Source organism: Culex pipiens, chromosome 3, assembly GCF_016801865.2.
Source record: "Culex pipiens pallens isolate TS chromosome 3, TS_CPP_V2, whole genome shotgun sequence".
Lineage (NCBI taxonomy): Eukaryota > Metazoa > Arthropoda > Insecta > Diptera > Culicidae > Culex > Culex pipiens.
The window spans coordinates 150,560,533-150,578,120 of NC_068939.1; the positions used below are offsets into that span (position 1 = coordinate 150,560,533).

A 17,588-nucleotide genomic window follows, 5' to 3' on the forward strand; every position below is an offset into this window, starting at 1 on the left:
ACTTTTTTTTTTGACATTTTCAGCATAAGTTGTCTAAAATGTCGTCTTTCAAATACTTTCTGAAGAACTTGGCTTGCCATCAGCGTTTTCACAAAAAAATACAATTTTGATCGACGGTCAGTATCCTGACGTGAGCAGGATAGACTCTTTGTTTACATTTCGACATTGGCCCATTTACATTGTTTTGCTTGAATTGTTTAGTAACATATAAATAATAAATAGATATTTAGTTTTTTCAGGAAAACATTTATTTTAAATGTCTATGTCTCAAAAGTTCTTCAAAATCATTGAAACATAAATTCTACACACTCAGATTTTTATGCTGAACTTCGGCAGGATTCTGCCGAAATCAGAACAACTTATCACTTGGCAGAAAAATATACCGAATTTCGGCAAAATGTGAGTCATTATACCGATTACTCGATGAAAAATGACAGTTAATTTGCCGAAGTTCGGCATTTTTCTGCCGAAGAAATCAGTTGTTCTATTTTCGGCAGAATTCTGCCGAGCTCGAAAACCAAAAATGAGTATGTAGGCAACTATATTCACAATATTTCACATTTTGACCTTCACTGACCTCCAAAATTTGATTCCAATCCTGACACTGGAAAACGCCGTGCATTGTTGTCACTATTTATATGAAAGAAGTTTTAATCTTGTCGTGCTATCTTGACACAGCCTAAAAAATCGGGACAATGCACAGAATCAGGTTTTACGCCGACTCGATTTGCGGTCGTCGATATTGTTCGGGGGAATTTGTCGACAATCGACGAATACCATGTAAACAGTGCACACGAGCTGTCAAATGACGTCACGGTGTAAAACCTAATGGCCAGCCAAGCAAAACGTGTTTGTTATTGTTTACATCGTGTGCTCTATTTTTTGTGTAGTCAAGGTCATATATGAAAACCAGAGGCGACTCGTGCCCGAATGTAGTACCTGTTCAATTTTATTTATTTAAATTCTTTATTATAGAGTTTTTCAGCCGGAGGCTGGTTCAACTCTTTTGGATGATTTGACTTCGTGCTTGAAGTCGACCCGGTTACAATGTTGTTTTAATAAATATTGATTATAATAATAGATCGTAGTAAATTTTTGAATCTCAATGTTAAAAAATGTTTTTGAAGCTTTTTTCTTTCCAATGGCTTCTATTTTTATGTTTTATTATTTTTATGCTATTATAATTTTCTGTTTATGCAAATAATTAATTACACTTATGATTAAGACTTTTTATCTCGTTAAAATGTATTTTTAAGACTCAATCATTAGTGTGGCGAATGTGGAAAAATAGAGCAATCGCTCTGCCATCCTTATCGAAATTCAAGGAAAGTTATTGAACATTGTACTAAAATTCAAAACTCTTCATCGGGATGTTCAGAAAAAATACCACATCCTTCACAAAGGAAAACTGTTTGTTGGGCTTTTTAAGGCCCAACTAATATTGAGCTAACTTGGTTACTATTTAAAAATTCAATTGACATTTTACTTTATACTTTTTAGAACCAGGTCGTATCGCTTTTGATCCTTTGTCAAATTTTTAGAGAATTGAATTTACTCACTGTTATGTCCTCATGGTTTTGGAATTTAATTTCTGAATAAAAAGAAGAGCTTCTTCTGATGTTAAGAACAAAACTATATTGACATGAATCCGAAATAATGAAAATATTTCTTTTAGCATCAGTGAAAAAAAAGTTTTCAGAACAAATTCATGCTACAATATATGATAATAATATATTCAACTAGAGTGAACCGGCCCAACAGTCTGAATAAACACAGTCGTTTTTGGAGCATTTAATGGCATCAAATCTTGCACTTTTTAGGACTGCATCCGCTTTAAATACAATTATCCTGAAAATAAAATAACGATCATGGTTGAATCTACGATCATAATTCTTCTCATGTGTCCCGAGTCTGGAAAAAACACAGTACTTTTTTGTTTCAATTGTTTCAATTCAATCTATCAATCACACTATCTAAACTTAACATTACATCACTTTCCAGTAGAGCAAGAATCCACTAGTTACCAAGAAGATCGAAGAGGTTCAACGCGCGCAGTTGAACATTCCAGTTTTAAAACAAGCCATCACCAGTCTGCGCAAAACAGCCTGATGCCTAAAAGTGCGCCAAATATAGAGCAATATCTGTCGTGCTCTCGCGCTCTCTCATTTATTCATGCTCTCAACGTGCTGTCAACGCGCTGGCTTGTTTACCTTTTGCAAGCAGCTCCCTGCAGAGCTGAGCGAGCTAAGTCAGCTGGGGCCTGGGGGTGGCATTTCGCTCTCTCCCAAAAATGCTGTCAGTTCACGCTCTCAGATTGAACCAGATTTACCAACACATCGATAATGCCGCTGCGTATGAATAGGATGCTCTTTACATGTGTTGATTTTTTTCCGTATGGAGATTTTTTCCCCGACGTTCAGAGGGTCGGTTTGAACGCGACGAGCATTTGCGCGTGGCCCGTCAGGCTGGCTCGCTTTAGTATTGGAGCAATTCTCTACCAAAACCGGAAATGGATTTTATTTGTATTTTTTGATTTGGCTCAAACTTTGTGGGGGCCTTCCCTATGACCAAACATGCTATTTTGTGTCATTGGTTCACCCATACAAGTCTCCATACGATTTTGGCAGCTGTCCATACAAAAATGGTATGTAAATATTCAAACAGCTGTAGCTTTTGAGTGAATTTTCTGATCAATTTGGTGTCTTCGGCAAAGTTGTAGGTATTGTTGAGGACTTTTGAGAAAAAAATAGGTACACGGAAAAAAAAAATTGCAGATTTTTTTATCAACTTTTTTTTCACTAAAACTCAATTTCCCAAAATACGTATTTTTTGATTTTCGAGATTTTTTGATATGTTTTAGGGGACAAAAATCCGCAACTTTTGAGCCATAGAGAAACATGGTCAAAAAATCTGCCGCCGAGTTATGAATTTTTGAAAAAATAATGATTTTTGGAAAAAATCGAAGTTTCATGCAAAAACAAGTTTGACATTATTTTTTAATGCAAAATTGAATTTGCAATCGAAAAGTACTTAACAGATTTTTTGATTAAGGGCTCCGTTTACAAGATATAGCCACCGAAAGTTTGATTTTAGCGAAATATTTGCAGTTTTTCAATTTTTAAAAATAGTGACCATGAGTGACCATTTCTAAAAATATTTTTTTTGAAAAGTTCAGAAAATTTGCTATAAAATTGTCTAAGAGACATTGAAGATTGGACCTCTGGTTGCTGAGATACAGCGGCTTAAAAAAAAGAAACACGAAAATTGAAGTTTTCTAAGTCTCACCCAAACAGCCCACCATTTTCTAATGACGATATCTCAGCAACTAATGGTCCGATTTTCAATGTTAATACATGAAACATTCGTGAAATTTTCCGATCTCTTCGAAAAAAATATTTTGAATTTTTTTAAATCAAGACTAACATTTAAAAAGGGCCAAATATTTAATATTACGCCCATTTAAAATGCTAGTCTAGATTTCAAAATATTTTTTTCGAAAAGATCGGAAAATTTCACGAATGTTTCATGTATTAACATTGAAAATCGGACCATTAGTTGCTGAGATATCGTCATTTGAAAATGGTGGGCTGTTTGGGTGAGACTTAGAAAACTTCAATTTTCGTGTTTCTTTTTCTTTAAGCCGCTGTATCTCAGCAACCCGAGGTCCAATCTTCAATGTCTCTTAGACAATTTTATAGCAAATTTTCTGAACTTTTCAAAAAAAATATTTTTAGAAATGGTCACTCATGGTCACTATTTTTAAAAATTGAAAAACTGCAAATATTTCGCTAAAATCAAACTTTCGGTGGCTATATCTTGAAAACGGAGCCCTTAATCAAAAAATCTGTAAAGTACTTTTCGATTGCAAATTCAATTTTGCATTAAAAAATAATGTCAAATTTGTTTTTGCATGAAACTTCGATTTTTTCCAAAAAACAACATTTTTTTCAAAAATTCATAACTCGGCGGCAGATTTTTTGACCATGTTTCTCTATGGCTTAAAAGTTGCGGATTTTTGTCCCCTAAAACATATCAAAAAATCTCGAAAATCAAAAAATACGTATTTTGGGAAATTGAGTTTTAGTGAAAAAAAAGTTGATTAAAAAATCTGAATTTTTTTTTTTCCGTGTACCTATTTTTTTCTCAAAAGTCCTCAACAATACCTACAACTTTGCCGAAGACACCAAATTGATCAGAAAATTCACTCAAAAGTTACAGCTGTTTGAATATTTACATACCATTTTTGTATGGACAGCTGCCAAAATTGTATGGAGACTTGTATGGGTGAACCAATGACGCAAAATAGCTTATTTGGTCATAGGAAAGGCCCCCACAAAGTTTGAGTCAAATAAAAAAATACAAAAAATAAAAATGGTCGAATTCGGCCGATTTCGTAGAGAGTTGCTCATTGGTGGGTTGTAAAGAGAGGTAAAGAGTAAAGGGTGGCGGACCAATGCTTTTTTGGTGCATGCAGCGCTGCTGAACATAGGACGTCGATTTTGTTAACGTATATTCAAACAAAAATTGTAATTGTATGTTGCTGGTTGAAAAAGCACCGCGGTATTTAAATAAGAAAAATATCCGCATGAAATCGGCTACCTGTTCAATGAACAGGTTGAACAGGTGGACGAGTCGCCTCTGATGAAAACGGCTTTTTCTCCAAACGTCAAACATCGATAAACAACAAGATAGCTCGATCACTTCGATGTCTAAACGATGACACAAAACAACCAAACGCTAATGTAGTTTTTTTTATTTATTATTATTTTAATCGAGATGTGGGATTATCATAAAAGGGATTGTTCATTAGGTATAAACAAATCATTGTAAGAATTACAATGAATATGAATATAAATTTCAACAAAAAACATAATAGCCACAAGGATTCTAAAATTACAACAAAAATAAGAAAACAATCCCAAACATGCTGCTAAGAAAGAAGCAATCCTTTTCACCTGGAACCTTCCACACTGCCAATATGAAGGGTAACCCCCAGAAAGAAATAGATAAAAAAAAGGTACCACCTAAACACGGGAGATTATCATCTACTTTTCTGGTAATTTTATTACCCGCACAACATACATACATCCTAAAACAAGAACGTGCGGTGCTACGGGGAGCAGCACTCATCAACTTGACGTTTGCCACGACAAGGGAACCAGTTTCGGGCCAACTTTACGATCCCTCGGGGAAAGGTTCGTGTGTACCTCTTACTCCTTCTCATCCTCCTTTTGCTGGCATTCGCGCCGAAGGACAGTTTGAAGAAGAAATTACATTTGTTGCACATCGGAGCAGGAAGGAGGAAGTTTATAAAAAGGTAAAAAGCACGTTTTTAAATGAAATCTAATAGACAAACGTATTGTTTCCGGTTTGTGCTCGTTTTGGATTTACTCTTTCAATATCTCTAGTTTTGAAAGTACCAAAGGTCGCGGTCTCGCTTCCGTTCAGAAACGACCAGCTGGGAGTCGCCGGCCATTATTGAACCTTCAATTTTGGGCCCACTGACTCTGGGGATGGGACCATCTGGTGACAATGACATTGGTGGTGGCTGTGCCATAAAATCAATCCAATTAAGTCAGCTGCAGGTAGTAAACCGGCCAACCCTGTCGGCGTATCATTTTCATAAATATGGTCATCGATTGGGCACAAGTCATCCCAAGACCATGAAAAAGGGTTGACGAGAAGCAGGTGCACGGGCTTGACAATAACAACAATAATTTTGGGAGTTGTGGCTCGCTTCCAGATAATTTGGGGCTTTTCTATTTTGCTTATGGCAGTATTTGATTAAATTTAACTTTTGATATTTAAACTGCTATGATATTTTGGGTAGTTGGTTGAGATGATTTTCCTGCTGAACAAAAGCTTCTGAATTCCTGTGAAAATCTAAATTAAGTTCACGGGAAAATATTCGATAGCGATATTCGTAAAAGACAATTTGTCATTCCGTAAACTTTTAAAAATTTAATCATGATTTAGATTTTTTAGACGAATTATAATACCTCCAAAATTTTAATCATCATAAAAAAATGTTTTTGTCAATAGCCGGGTTTGTTTTTGTACCAACTCTAAAGCTATTAATTACTCATTTGAAATTTAACAACCTTGTTTTACCCGTTATCGGATCTTAATTTAGCTCAAATAACGGCATAACCATCGATCTGAAGTACTTGCAGCAGGTGGAAGTGAAAGGTTCTTTCTTTGTCTTCCATATTTTTTTTTTTGTTATCCCCTCATCAACGGTCATCCCCTTCTGGTGGACTGCGATTCCGTTGTCCCCTTGAAGCCCACCAGAAAAGACGCGTACCTTCACCCTTGTGCAACATGTGTGTCCCTGCCCAATTACCCTTGACATGGTCAGGTTGCCCCCCAAAAATTATCCAGGCACCCAGTCCTTGAACTTGCACATGGAGGGCAACACTCGCGTGCGCTGCAAAATTTAAATTACTGATAACAACCGACCCAACTTCCCACCGATTACCTCTGGGCACGGTTGTCACCTGTTCACCTGGTGATGCGGTGCACAACACCTTTCGCGACGGGACACGTGTGATGACAAGTGGGGTTGAGAAACGAGAATGACTTAATGTCGACTCGAGTTAGCTGCGATGGATTGACTTTCAAAACATTCAACAAAACTACGAAGAAAAAAAGTTTGTCAGATGTCAACACTGAGAGACATCCGTAGGCTCCGGCGAGATTCGAACTCACGATCTCCTGTTTACTAGACAGGCGCTTTAACCAACTAAGCCACGGCGCCACTTGGCAGCAGTGCAAAACTGACCGCGTCAGATCGTTACGTCAGGGGTCGAGGGCATCAACACACCTAGAGCGAGAGACAAACGTAACAGTTGAAACATGCGACACCACTACCATCAAAGAAAGCGGTTGTGTTAGCTTTCATGACAAGGAAGGTAGCAACGGATGGGCTTTGAACAGCCCTCTATACATGTGGCGCCGTGGCTTAGTTGGTTAAAGCGCCTGTCTAGTAAACAGGAGATCGTGAGTTCGAATCTCGCCGGAGCCTTCGGTTACTCGCACGTTGAAGTAACTGGATTATTTTTTATGTTCTTCTGGAAGCGATACATGCAAGAACAAATCTTTTATATTTCTTTTTTCTAGTTTGATAACATTATTGAGCACTTTCATTTCTACTTGTCAACGATCATACCAAGTTAAAAACACAAATTATCGTCCAATCACCGAAGTGGAGCTAACATATCTTTATCATGTTGAATTTTTCGGCCAAACCTATTGGAAGATTATTAGGAGATACGTGATTCTAATCAAGATTTTCATAAGATACGGAACTGTCAAAATTCACTTCACAACACACTTTCCAGCTAAATGATATACCTAATATTGTAATTTTTCAGTAAGAACGCAAGCAAATCTTAACGAGGTCCAGCTGAAATCTTATTGGACTTAGTTTTTAAACAAATTGGCCCTCGAGGCGGTTTGCAGACAACAGTTTACATAACATCCCATATGGTCTAGTGGCTAGGATATCTGGCTTTCACCCAGAAGGCCCGGGTTCGATTCCCGGTATGGGAAATTTTTTTGATCTCTTTCAATATTATAGCTTCGGTGATTACTTGGTTAATTTTGAATAATTCTAAATTATTTAGAAATGCATTAGATTAGTGAACCTATTTACTGTCCAATACTGTTTCGATTGCAACTTTTTATAATAATTTGCTTAAATAACACTAACAGAATTATTTTACTCGTGCAATAACCGAATAAACGACTTAAGTTCTGCCACGTGGCATGCGAAAGTCTGCTGAAGCACTTCACTCAACAAGGTCCTGTGGCGCAATGGATAACGCGTCTGACTACGGATCAGAAGATTCCAGGTTCGACTCCTGGCAGGATCGCGGCAATCTTTTTTGCATCGCTTCAGAGCAGTTAAATTCTACGAAAACTTCAGTTTAAGGTGGGGTTGTTAACAAAAAGGAAAGGATAAAATTGTGATTTACCGTGTTTCAGAACCGTCGTAACATTTATCAAAAAGTATTGGAGATACCGGGGATCGAACCCGGGGCCTTTCACATGCAAAGCGAACGCTCTACCACTGAGCTATATCCCCTGCCATGCTAAAATGGCGGCCAGACGCCATTTTTCAATCATATTTGGAAAATTAACCATACCATTGCACATTTGAAAAAAAAAATCATGTCTATGTGTAATTGCATATAAAACCTTGATTGTGGATAAATTTACAACTAATTATTGATAACAATAAAATTTAACTTTTAATTAAGTACCGGCTGGCCGCTTCGCCTCTGGGCGGCCATTTAATCACGAGGGGGATATAGCTCAGTGGTAGAGCGTTCGCTTTGCATGTGAAAGGCCCCGGGTTCGATCCCCGGTATCTCCAGGAAATTTCTTTTTAAACTTTTAGAATCAGCGTTCATCTGTTTCAATGTTCGCTGATCAAGAAAGCTGATCGTATTCACTGGTCGAAATTTCAAACTTACAATAAGAATAAGTGAATTCACAATACGAATCATGTAATTTACAACAGGAGTGAACAATAAGAAAAAATGAGAACTGAGTAGGTCGATTATTCGAAGGTTTAATGATACTTCTGGTAACCATATTCTATTATTTTCTTGCTTTTAGAAATCAAATTCTTGTTCTGTGACCTAATTTTAGTGGTTGATTCTGTAAATTCTCAATATTACATATTTCATCACCACCATCTTCGATTTGAAAATTCTAAATCACTTTAGATTAGTGTTGGGTAGGATGGTCTAAATCCATGCTTTCTCTGGGCTAACCCCTGAAGATTGACCCATAACTAGGCTAAATTTAAAATTTGAGCTCATTCTGACCAAGGGAACCCCTCTCTAATCGCTTGAAGTTTGTATCGGAAAAATTGTCAAAATGCATATGCATGGAAATAACAACAGGTTTAGATTTTTATCTATGGAGGGCGCAATAATCGTCCAGGTGTCATATTCAAACTCGACATTAAAAAAGAAGACAACGAAAAAACAATTCTTTAGATCTCGGGTTAGTTTTCAAAAAGCCGTAAGAGCCACCGTGACCTCTGACACTAATTTTCATTTTTCTCGAAAATGAAACAAAATTTAATTTATTTTAAACATGGGGCACTTGAAGGACGTGTAGATGAACAATCTCGAGCGTTTTTTATATTGGTTTTTCGTAAGTAGGTCGAATACCGATGCAAAAAGGGCTATGTTTACCAATGGCTCTTACGGCCTTTTAAAACTAATCCGAGAGATGATTCGATTATCCGGGTTGAATAATTCTCAAGTCTGGACCCCTTTTAACCAAGAAACGACCAAGTTTTACGACCTTTATCGTGTGTGATCATGTTTCCGATTGAGACATTTTATATATTTTTTTTATTTGATTGCTAAATTGTTTAATTGTGACAAGAGCCTGTAAGTTAACCCAGGAATATTGACTTACCGAGATAGACCGCTTTCTTAAACCAGTCACTTTCCAATTTTAATTCACTAGCTAACTTCACTATCTATACACCCTTACCAAAAATCATGATTTTTTGAGTTCCAAATCCCACTTTCATACGATTTTTTGAGTTCAGGTACTACAACCATAAAAATGGTTATATGGGTTGAACTGAAAAATTCGTATGAAAAGTGGGATTTGGAACTCAAAAAATCATGATTTTTGGTAAGGGTGTACAACAACATCCTAATAAATATTATTTTCCACCTGCTTGGTATTTTAGGTGTTAAAAAGCATCCAGAGCATGTGTCTACAAGAAAACCACGATTAAGACTCTGGGATATCAGTTCACCGGTCAAATAAACGTCTAGCACGCCAAAAAAGCATCACTTTAGTATGTTCGAAGATATTTTAAAATTTACAAAACTGAAATAATTCTCTCAAACGCGTGAATTCTGTCCCGATTCAGTTGCCAACTGATTTTTCAACTGCTCTAAGCAAACGTCTGATGAAAAGCGCGCTTCTTTTTCTGTCAATTTTCCGCCAGATGTCATTGCGGGCGACGAGCCAGAGCTGCCAGTTCTGTGGGATTATCTCGAAATATCTGCAGCTTGTGTACTGACAATGCCTCGAAACGTGATACAGAGTGATTTCGCTAAACCAAATAGAATTAGAGATCCTAAATAGGGAGACTGGACGAAGTGAATTTGACGTACCCAAACAGATGCGAGTTTGACGTATCCAAACGAGCATTTGCCTTTACGCCCAGCAAAACTTATCAGTGTTGCCAAGCTCAAAACATACTTTGCCAGATCGATTCAGCAAGCTTAGACCAGTCTCCCTATTTAGGGTCTCTAAATAGAATGAGTGAATCCAAATTCGCTGATTAGAACGACTGACAACTGTCAAAAGCTTGAAACCACGCATGGTATGCAGATTAGATAAGGTAAGGCGGGAATTGGGTACTAAAGCCCTATGTAAATTTTTATGTACAACGGTTAAAAACACAATTAAAAACTGTTTCTGATCACTTTTTTTTCATTTTAATGCAATTTTTTTTTGACAAGACAACATTTTTTCGATGAATACACTATGGTCCTCTTGGAACGAGCTGTCAAGTGGGAGCTTTTCTGTCAAGAAGGACCGCGAGGTTAATTTTTCAAAATTGATTTAATAATCCATTTTAAACTCTTTGTGGTCATACAAAGGGTCATTGTACTCAAGAAAAAAAAAGCTTTATCACTGTAAATAATAGCAATCTAAGCTTCATCCCACCCAACGAGGGAATTTGCCAAAAAGTTGTTCGAATTTGAATCGTAATTCTTCGATACTTCGCGCTATCTGGGGGAACTAACTAATAAAAAAATGTTCACTCTACAGCATTGCCTTGGCGTTTTTTTCATAAAATTATTTTTATTAGGTCCTTTTCGGTACTGGGACCTGGTTAGGACCGAGTCGGCTTTTGTAATTACATTTGACTTAATAATTACAGAGGATCTTGTGATTGCCTTGGCGTTCTCGATTGCGAGATTCCTACTCGAAAATAGGTGTGCGAAAGCTTGATGTTGATACAATTGCTAACATCTTTTTACACCTGAGCTTCCATCGAGGGGTGAGACACATGCCCTAATTAACTAACATATTCGGCTAATTGATTACAAATTATCAGCTAGTTGATTAGCGTAACGCTAATCAACTAACGCGTTCCCACCCTATTGCATTACCCTGGGCTGAAAAAAATCTGTCAAAATCATCAAAACAAACCAAAAATATAAACGCGTGGTTGCTGCGTAAACTTTATTTTCGCTTTTCCGTAACAGTCCTTGGATCGTGATTGTCCTCTTTCCCAGCATAGGCAAGTAGAAAACTTGTTTCCCCTCTCTCGAAATGGTCTGAGAAGTTCGACCTCTACCGGAGGAGGATACAGTAGGCTATCGCCTTCCGGCAGGTACGAAGGGGGAAGTTTATTTTGTTGTGTGGAACTTGCGAGTGATTGTTTTTTAAACCTTGCAGACTCTAAATATTCCGGTGCATCACGAAGGAAGGCACGATTTCATCTGGACAAAGTACATCGCCAAGTAGTGGAAAGTGATGCGGAAGTGCCCCGCGGAATGACCTGGAGCAGGCGATCATAAGCGTTGGAATTAGCTAGTTGCCGAAGTTGTAGGTCATGAGAGCTGATTTTGTTGGTGAGACGCACTCCCCAATCTAGCGGAAATGTTCGGTTCGGAAACGGCAGACTAGTGAACGGACTCTCCGACGAAGCAGCGCTGCGAGTATTGTTTGAGGTTATCGAGCTTCGTGTGAGAGATTCCCCGGTGTCACCCATCGTGAACTAGCCGCAACCAGCCTCTATCGGACAGTCAGATGGTCCTAAGAGTGCACCACTTATATGAGGAGTATATTTTAAATGTAGCGATTACGTATGAAATAAACTTAATGATTTTAACACATGGGGGGATGGGGAGCAGTTGGATTTGTTTTAAGTTGTAGTACACTGAAGGCACGCTCAAGAACTGACCCACGTCGATGTCGATATTTTGGCAATCTGCACTGCCGTAATTACAGTGGACGGTCATAGTGATCATATCACTCAGCGGCTACAACAACCAGGACTTCGAAAACCATTTAATTTCTTATTATATTTGTTCAACGTCAAAAATCCCCGCAACTTCCATGAAGGTCCATAGCCACGAAGCGTCTCGAAATTGTTATCCCGAAAGCTGCTCGATTCGGATGGATTGATTTCGCAGAATGACGCACATCTCAGTACCGGTTCTACGGTCTTGGCCAAGTCTCTGGCGTTAGACAATTTACGCCCGACAAATATAACTTCTCGATGGAAGCATTATCGGTCGGTACCTGTTGCGGAAGAAACTCCAGGACCATCTAATTAAAGCTCGATCTCTGGAAGGTGTTCGCGGGAGACACAAGAAATTGATCCTATCTTCGTGCAGTAAAACCGAAATTGGATCCTTTGTAACTTTTCTAAATTTCCTAAAGTGTCTTCCTTGACCTGATTAACAGTGTAAACTAACAAGTTGTCGTACCCAATAAACCAACAAATTACAAATTACAAATTACAAATTAAATTTAAATTTTTATTAAATTTTATCAGATTAAGTTTTACAGCACATTCCACGTCAACGGCCGAATGTTCACTCGCGACACCAGGCATTTTGAGCACCATTGGCCGACTAACAGCTGGACAATGTCCTCGACCGAAGCCTGCTCGAGCATCGCCACTAATTCCAGTAGAACATCTCGTTGTTCACCGGAACGCGGCTTTCCTCGCAGACCGAACACAGATAAAAGAGGTTTCCGGGTCCTCCCAATTTTCTGCAGGTACGGCGTTCAACTGGCAAGACTCCTGCCCTGCACGTTAGAACTTGACCCACTCGACAAACCCTCGGAAGGGAATTTCATTCCGTTGATGCGGATTCACTAGCTTCTTCCGCGATAGAAAACGGTTCGACATTGGGCGAGCTACTTTTTTCGGTTTCCTTCTCCGTGACTGGAAGGCGATTGTTTCGGTTCGGCTGGTGACAGATTCTTAACGGACAGCAGTGGCCACCACAACCTCGGCTGGTACGTCAGCTGGCGAAGGTGAGTCGAAGTGGGCATCGTGGGTTTCTCGTCGACCGAATATTTTCGCTGGATTAGCTTGTCCGATTTTTGCTGAGGTTGTTGATGTTGTTTTAGCAACTGTTCCTGCTCCTGGCGGTAGTTCAAATTCATTTCGGTGTCGAGTTTGCCGCATATTCGGGGAGTACTTTCGTCGCGGAACTGCTGCTGCTTCTACTTATTGAGCAGACTTGGAGTGGGATTGAGGGTCGTGAGCTTTGATTCCGTCCGTCGATTGATTTCGAGCAGTTGAAGTGGACGACAAGCTGGCCGGTGCTGCTGGCTGGCTGCTGTGCCGATCGTTGCCTGGAGGCAGCCGGCGAGGAACCTGAAATTGTAAACATAACCTCACTGTTCTATTTATTAAATGTTATGTTTCACTCACCTTCCGACTTCATTCAAATTCATCCAGATCGATATACAGAGGTTCCCTTGGAGGTTCCCGTCACGACAATCTGACCGGACCGGACACGAATTCCTGGCCCGACTGACCAGATTATGCTCAACAATTTTGTCTGCGATCAGCGAGGAAAAATCATAACATTGAACTGACAGAACTTCATTTCTGCACACGTCAAGATAGGTCAAGATCATTTGATATGAGGTGTGAATGCGCTGTCAAATAGGCACTAATTAATTAGCTAATCAACCAGAATCTGCGCTAATTGATTAGCGTAAAGATAATCAATTAGATGTGTCCTGCCCCTCGGCTTCCATCCACTCCGAGATTCGAACTGACGACCCTTGGATTGTGAGTCCAACTGCCAACCAGCGACTCCACCGGGACAGGACCCGGGAAACGATTCCTACACATGGACTGAGCAAACGATCTAACCTCTAGGTTAGACCGGGGCCAACATTTACTCCGTCCGACGGAAGGCGTGATCAGACAAATCTCGTCTCGAAAAATGCCACCGGGACAAATCGTAACAGATGAGCTAACACCCCTACACCCCCCCCCCCCCCCCTCGTGTAACGCATAACACAAGGTCTTTTTGCAAATTCTTACTAGTGCTTAGGGACCATCCATAATCCATTTTAGGAGGGGTGAGGTTGGGGTGTATGGCGATTGTCCACGATCCATCCATCCGTGGTTTATGGATGGTCCCTTTTATGAAAATTTAGCGTTGTGTAACATTATTTTTCATCCCACCGCCTCTCCCCTCCCCCAATTTTCGTAACATTTCGTAACTGACGCCGACACCCCCTCTACCCCTAACTGCGTTACGTAATAAAAGAACGCTCCTTAAGAGTGAGTAGGATACACTCTTTGTTTACTAACTCACATTGGCCCATTTATTTTGTTTTGCTTAAAATACATCATCAATAAGTCTGCAGAAAGATTCTTCAATCGCCGTGCGCATAACTGCCCTGACTGACGGACAAGGCCGACAACGGCCCGAAATCCGTCCGACGGCTCGACAAAACGGCCCGAATTCCGACGGTTTGTCCGACGGAATTCGGGCCCTTTTCGTGCGTATATGCAACACTTTGTCCGACGATCGACGAAATCAGCTTTCGAGAAAATCGACGTTGACGGGCCGTTGTCGGGCCGTTTTCCGGCGACTTTTTTATTTAGAATGTCCTGCCATTATCTGACGTACATATTTCGGCTTTTTTTGGTTTTGTCATAGGAAAAAGTAATTTTTTGTTTGAAAGCGATTTATTTTTATTGTTCTCATTCTAATTACTTATAATTACAAGACACTTTAATCGATGTACTGGTTTCTTGGTGATTTCTTGGTGGAAATGATGCAATTGAAATTAGAGTCTGAAAATGAAATTGAGAGAAAATTAGACACAAATAAATGGTTGTTTTCAAAGATTTTTACCAAGTGTATCGGCTGATGATCGTCTTCGATGATGGCCACCACGGTTCTGCCTCAAAACTCAAATTTTGACCTATTTTTCAAGTACCGTGAATTCCCTCTGCTTCATTGCCGTTCATTAAAATGTTTAACCACACTGTAGCCACCTTGGTAGCCACCCACTAATCACCAGAAATTTCACAAATTTTACTGAAAATGATTATTTTTTTCAAAGGAAAAAAATGAACTAAGTCAAATTGAACTGTCATCAAATTACGACGCCTACTATTATAATCACGAACTGCAAATGTCGCATCTGACAGTCAATCAAACGCAGGATACACGCTCGAAATTGGCAGGACAAGATCGATTTCAAGTAGATAACGCTTCGAATCGCCCGACCGCGGGACTTCAGTCCATCAGGGTGCCCTGATGGACTGAAGTCCCGCGGTCGGGCGATTCGAAGCGTTATCTGCTCGAAGTCGATCTTGTCCTGCCATTTTCGGGCGTTTGTCGTGCGTTTGATCGACTGTCAGATGCGACATTTGCAGTTCGTGTTTATAATAGTAGGCGTCGTTATTCGATGACAGTTCAATTTGACTTGGTCCATTTTTTTCCTTTGGAAAAATTAATCATTTTCAGTAAAATTTGTGAAATTTCTGGTGATTAGTGGGTGGCTGCCAAGGTGGGCACAGTGTGGTTAAACATTTTAATGAACGGCAATGAAGCAGAGGGATTTCACGGTACTTCGTGTTTTGACGCAGAACCGTGGTGGCCATCATCGAAGACGATCATCAGCCAATACACTTGGTAAGAATCTTTGAAAACAACCATCTATTTGTGTCTAATTTTCTCTCAATTTAATTTTTCAGACTCTAATTTCAATTACTTATTTCCACCAAGAAATCACCAAGAAACCAGTTCATTGATTAAAGTGTCTTATAATTATAAGTAGTTAGAATGAGTTCAATAAAAATAAATCGCTTGCATATAAAAAATTACTTTTTCCTGTAACAAAACCAAAAAAATCCGAAAAATGTACGTCAGATAATGGCAGGACATTCTAAATAACAAAATCGCCCGAAAACGGCCCGACAACGGCCCGTCAACGTCGATTTTCTCGAAAGCTGATTTCGTCGATCGTCGGACAAAGTGTTGCATATACGCACGAAAAGGGCCCGAATTCCGTCGGACAAACCGTCGGAATTCGGGCCGTTTTGTCGAGCCGTCGGACGGATTTCGGGCCGTTGTCGGCCTTGTCCGTCAGTCAGGGTGGCATCACTGTTTGTCAGACGTCAGAAGGGGCAGGCAGACCTTAGCAAAATAAGACGTTTAATTTTAGCGCGGATTTGTTTACTCACATTTTTGTAGTGATTTTCTGGAATTTGGCTGTTCGAAATCAAAATTAGTTACTTTCAATTAAAATTAATTTGCCTACTTTTTAAGTTCCCGAAATGGCCTCCCGTGCGTGGCAGAAAATACCCTGCCTCAGCAGCCAGCTGCAGCTGAAAACGACCCTCACCGGCGGGCAGAGCTTCCGGTAAGCTGATTCGCCAATGTAAAGATTTGAAATCAATCAATCGACCTAACTTTCAGCTGGAAATCGCACGGCACCTGTTCGGACGAATTTGTCGGCGTATTTGCGAACATCGTTTGGATTCTGAAGCAGTCCAAGTCCGAGCTGCTGTACCGAATCGTGGGCGAACTTCCGTATCCGGTTAAGGAAACATCGGCGGCCATCAGGTTTAAGGTTTCCGAACCGGAGCGTGCACCGGGCGTCGGGGGAGATTTGCTGTATTCGCTGAACTATTACGAGCAGTTGCTGCGGATTTACTTCAGGCTGGATGTGGATCTCGAGGAATGTTACCGCCAGTGGACCAAGTGTCACGTGCACTTTGAGAGCAGCGCGGATCAGTTCTACGCCGTGCGGCAGCTCGACCAGGATCCGGTGGAGAATCTGGTCTCGTTCATTTGCAGCCAGAATAACAACATTGCCAGGTAGGACTTTGAGTTTGGGGAGGTTGAAATTTGTGATTGAGATTGACTCTTTTACCAGGATCTCCGGCCTGGTGGAGAAGATCTGCTCGCATTACGGGGAGAAAATCTGCGACTACGACGGCACCACTTATTACAATTTCCCGGACGTTGCCCGGCTCGCTCCACCGGCGGTGGAAGCCCACCTGCGTGACCTGAGCTTCGGCTATCGCGCCAAGTACATCCAGAAATCCGCCGAAGAGATCGTCTCGAAGGGTGGCCTCGAGTGGTTCCGCACGCTGCAACGGCTCGACTACAAGGAAGCCCACCGGGAGCTGCTCACGCTGACCGGGATCGGGCCCAAGGTGGCGGACTGCATTTGCCTCATGTCGCTGAACCACCTGCAGGCCATTCCGGTGGACACGCACGTGTTCCAGATCGCGAAGCACTATCTGCCCCAGCTGGGCGGCAAGCAGACCAAAAGCATTACGGGCCGGTTGTACGGCGAGATCGGGGACAAGTTTCGGGAGATTTACGGCGAGCGGGCGGGCTGGGCCCAGACGGTGCTGTTTTGTGCCGACCTGAGGCAGTTCAAGCAGGATGAGGCGGCCAAAGAGGGGGCAGGTTGTGGCGGAACAAAACGAGTGGTGGAACTGACCAAAGCCAAGCCGGACAAAAAGAGGAAGCGATAGTGGCGAATAAAGTTGAGCAACGTTTAAGGTAAGTGGTTTTATTATGATCCGA

At 40.5% G+C, this 17,588-nt stretch overlaps 1 protein-coding gene and 6 non-coding genes across 7 annotated transcripts; 5 read left to right on the forward strand and 2 right to left on the reverse strand.

Moving 5' to 3' along the window:
- Window positions 1-6,683: 6,683 nt before the first annotated feature.
- Window positions 6,684-6,757, reverse strand: Trnat-agu (transfer RNA threonine (anticodon AGU)). The gene has a single exon. It is a non-coding gene; the product is annotated as a tRNA-Thr (tRNA).
- Window positions 6,758-6,950: 193 nt separating this feature from the next.
- On the forward strand, window positions 6,951-7,024 carry Trnat-agu (transfer RNA threonine (anticodon AGU)). Its single transcript has one exon. It is a non-coding gene; the product is annotated as a tRNA-Thr (tRNA).
- A 455-nt stretch (window positions 7,025-7,479) lies between these two features.
- Window positions 7,480-7,551, forward strand: Trnae-uuc (transfer RNA glutamic acid (anticodon UUC)). The gene has a single exon. It is a non-coding gene; the product is annotated as a tRNA-Glu (tRNA).
- A 250-nt stretch (window positions 7,552-7,801) lies between these two features.
- On the forward strand, window positions 7,802-7,874 carry Trnar-acg (transfer RNA arginine (anticodon ACG)). Its single transcript has one exon. It is a non-coding gene; the product is annotated as a tRNA-Arg (tRNA).
- Window positions 7,875-8,014: 140 nt separating this feature from the next.
- Trnaa-ugc (transfer RNA alanine (anticodon UGC)) lies at window positions 8,015-8,086 on the reverse strand. Its single transcript has one exon. It is a non-coding gene; the product is annotated as a tRNA-Ala (tRNA).
- A 219-nt stretch (window positions 8,087-8,305) lies between these two features.
- On the forward strand, window positions 8,306-8,377 carry Trnaa-ugc (transfer RNA alanine (anticodon UGC)). Its single transcript has one exon. It is a non-coding gene; the product is annotated as a tRNA-Ala (tRNA).
- Window positions 8,378-16,259: 7,882 nt separating this feature from the next.
- LOC120422258 (N-glycosylase/DNA lyase) lies at window positions 16,260-17,536 on the forward strand. Its single transcript, XM_039585657.2, has 3 exons — window positions 16,260-16,410; window positions 16,467-16,868; window positions 16,927-17,536. Exons 1-3 carry the CDS (start codon window positions 16,325-16,327, stop codon window positions 17,534-17,536), a joined length of 1,098 nt encoding a protein of 365 aa, XP_039441591.1. The 5' UTR covers window positions 16,260-16,324.
- The last annotated feature ends 52 nt before the right edge of the window (window positions 17,537-17,588 follow it).

Bases quoted from the DNA above. Each gene is read 5' to 3' on its own strand.
- LOC120422258 (XM_039585657.2), top strand. From the start codon at position 16,325: ATGGCCTCCCGTGCGTGGCAGAAAATACCCTGCCTCAGCAGCCAGCTG. The intron at 16,411-16,466 runs GTAAGCTGATTC...CCTAACTTTCAG, and splicing joins ACCGGCGGGCAGAGCTTCCG to CTGGAAATCGCACGGCACCT. The intron at 16,869-16,926 runs GTAGGACTTTGA...CTCTTTTACCAG, and splicing joins CAGAATAACAACATTGCCAG to GATCTCCGGCCTGGTGGAGA.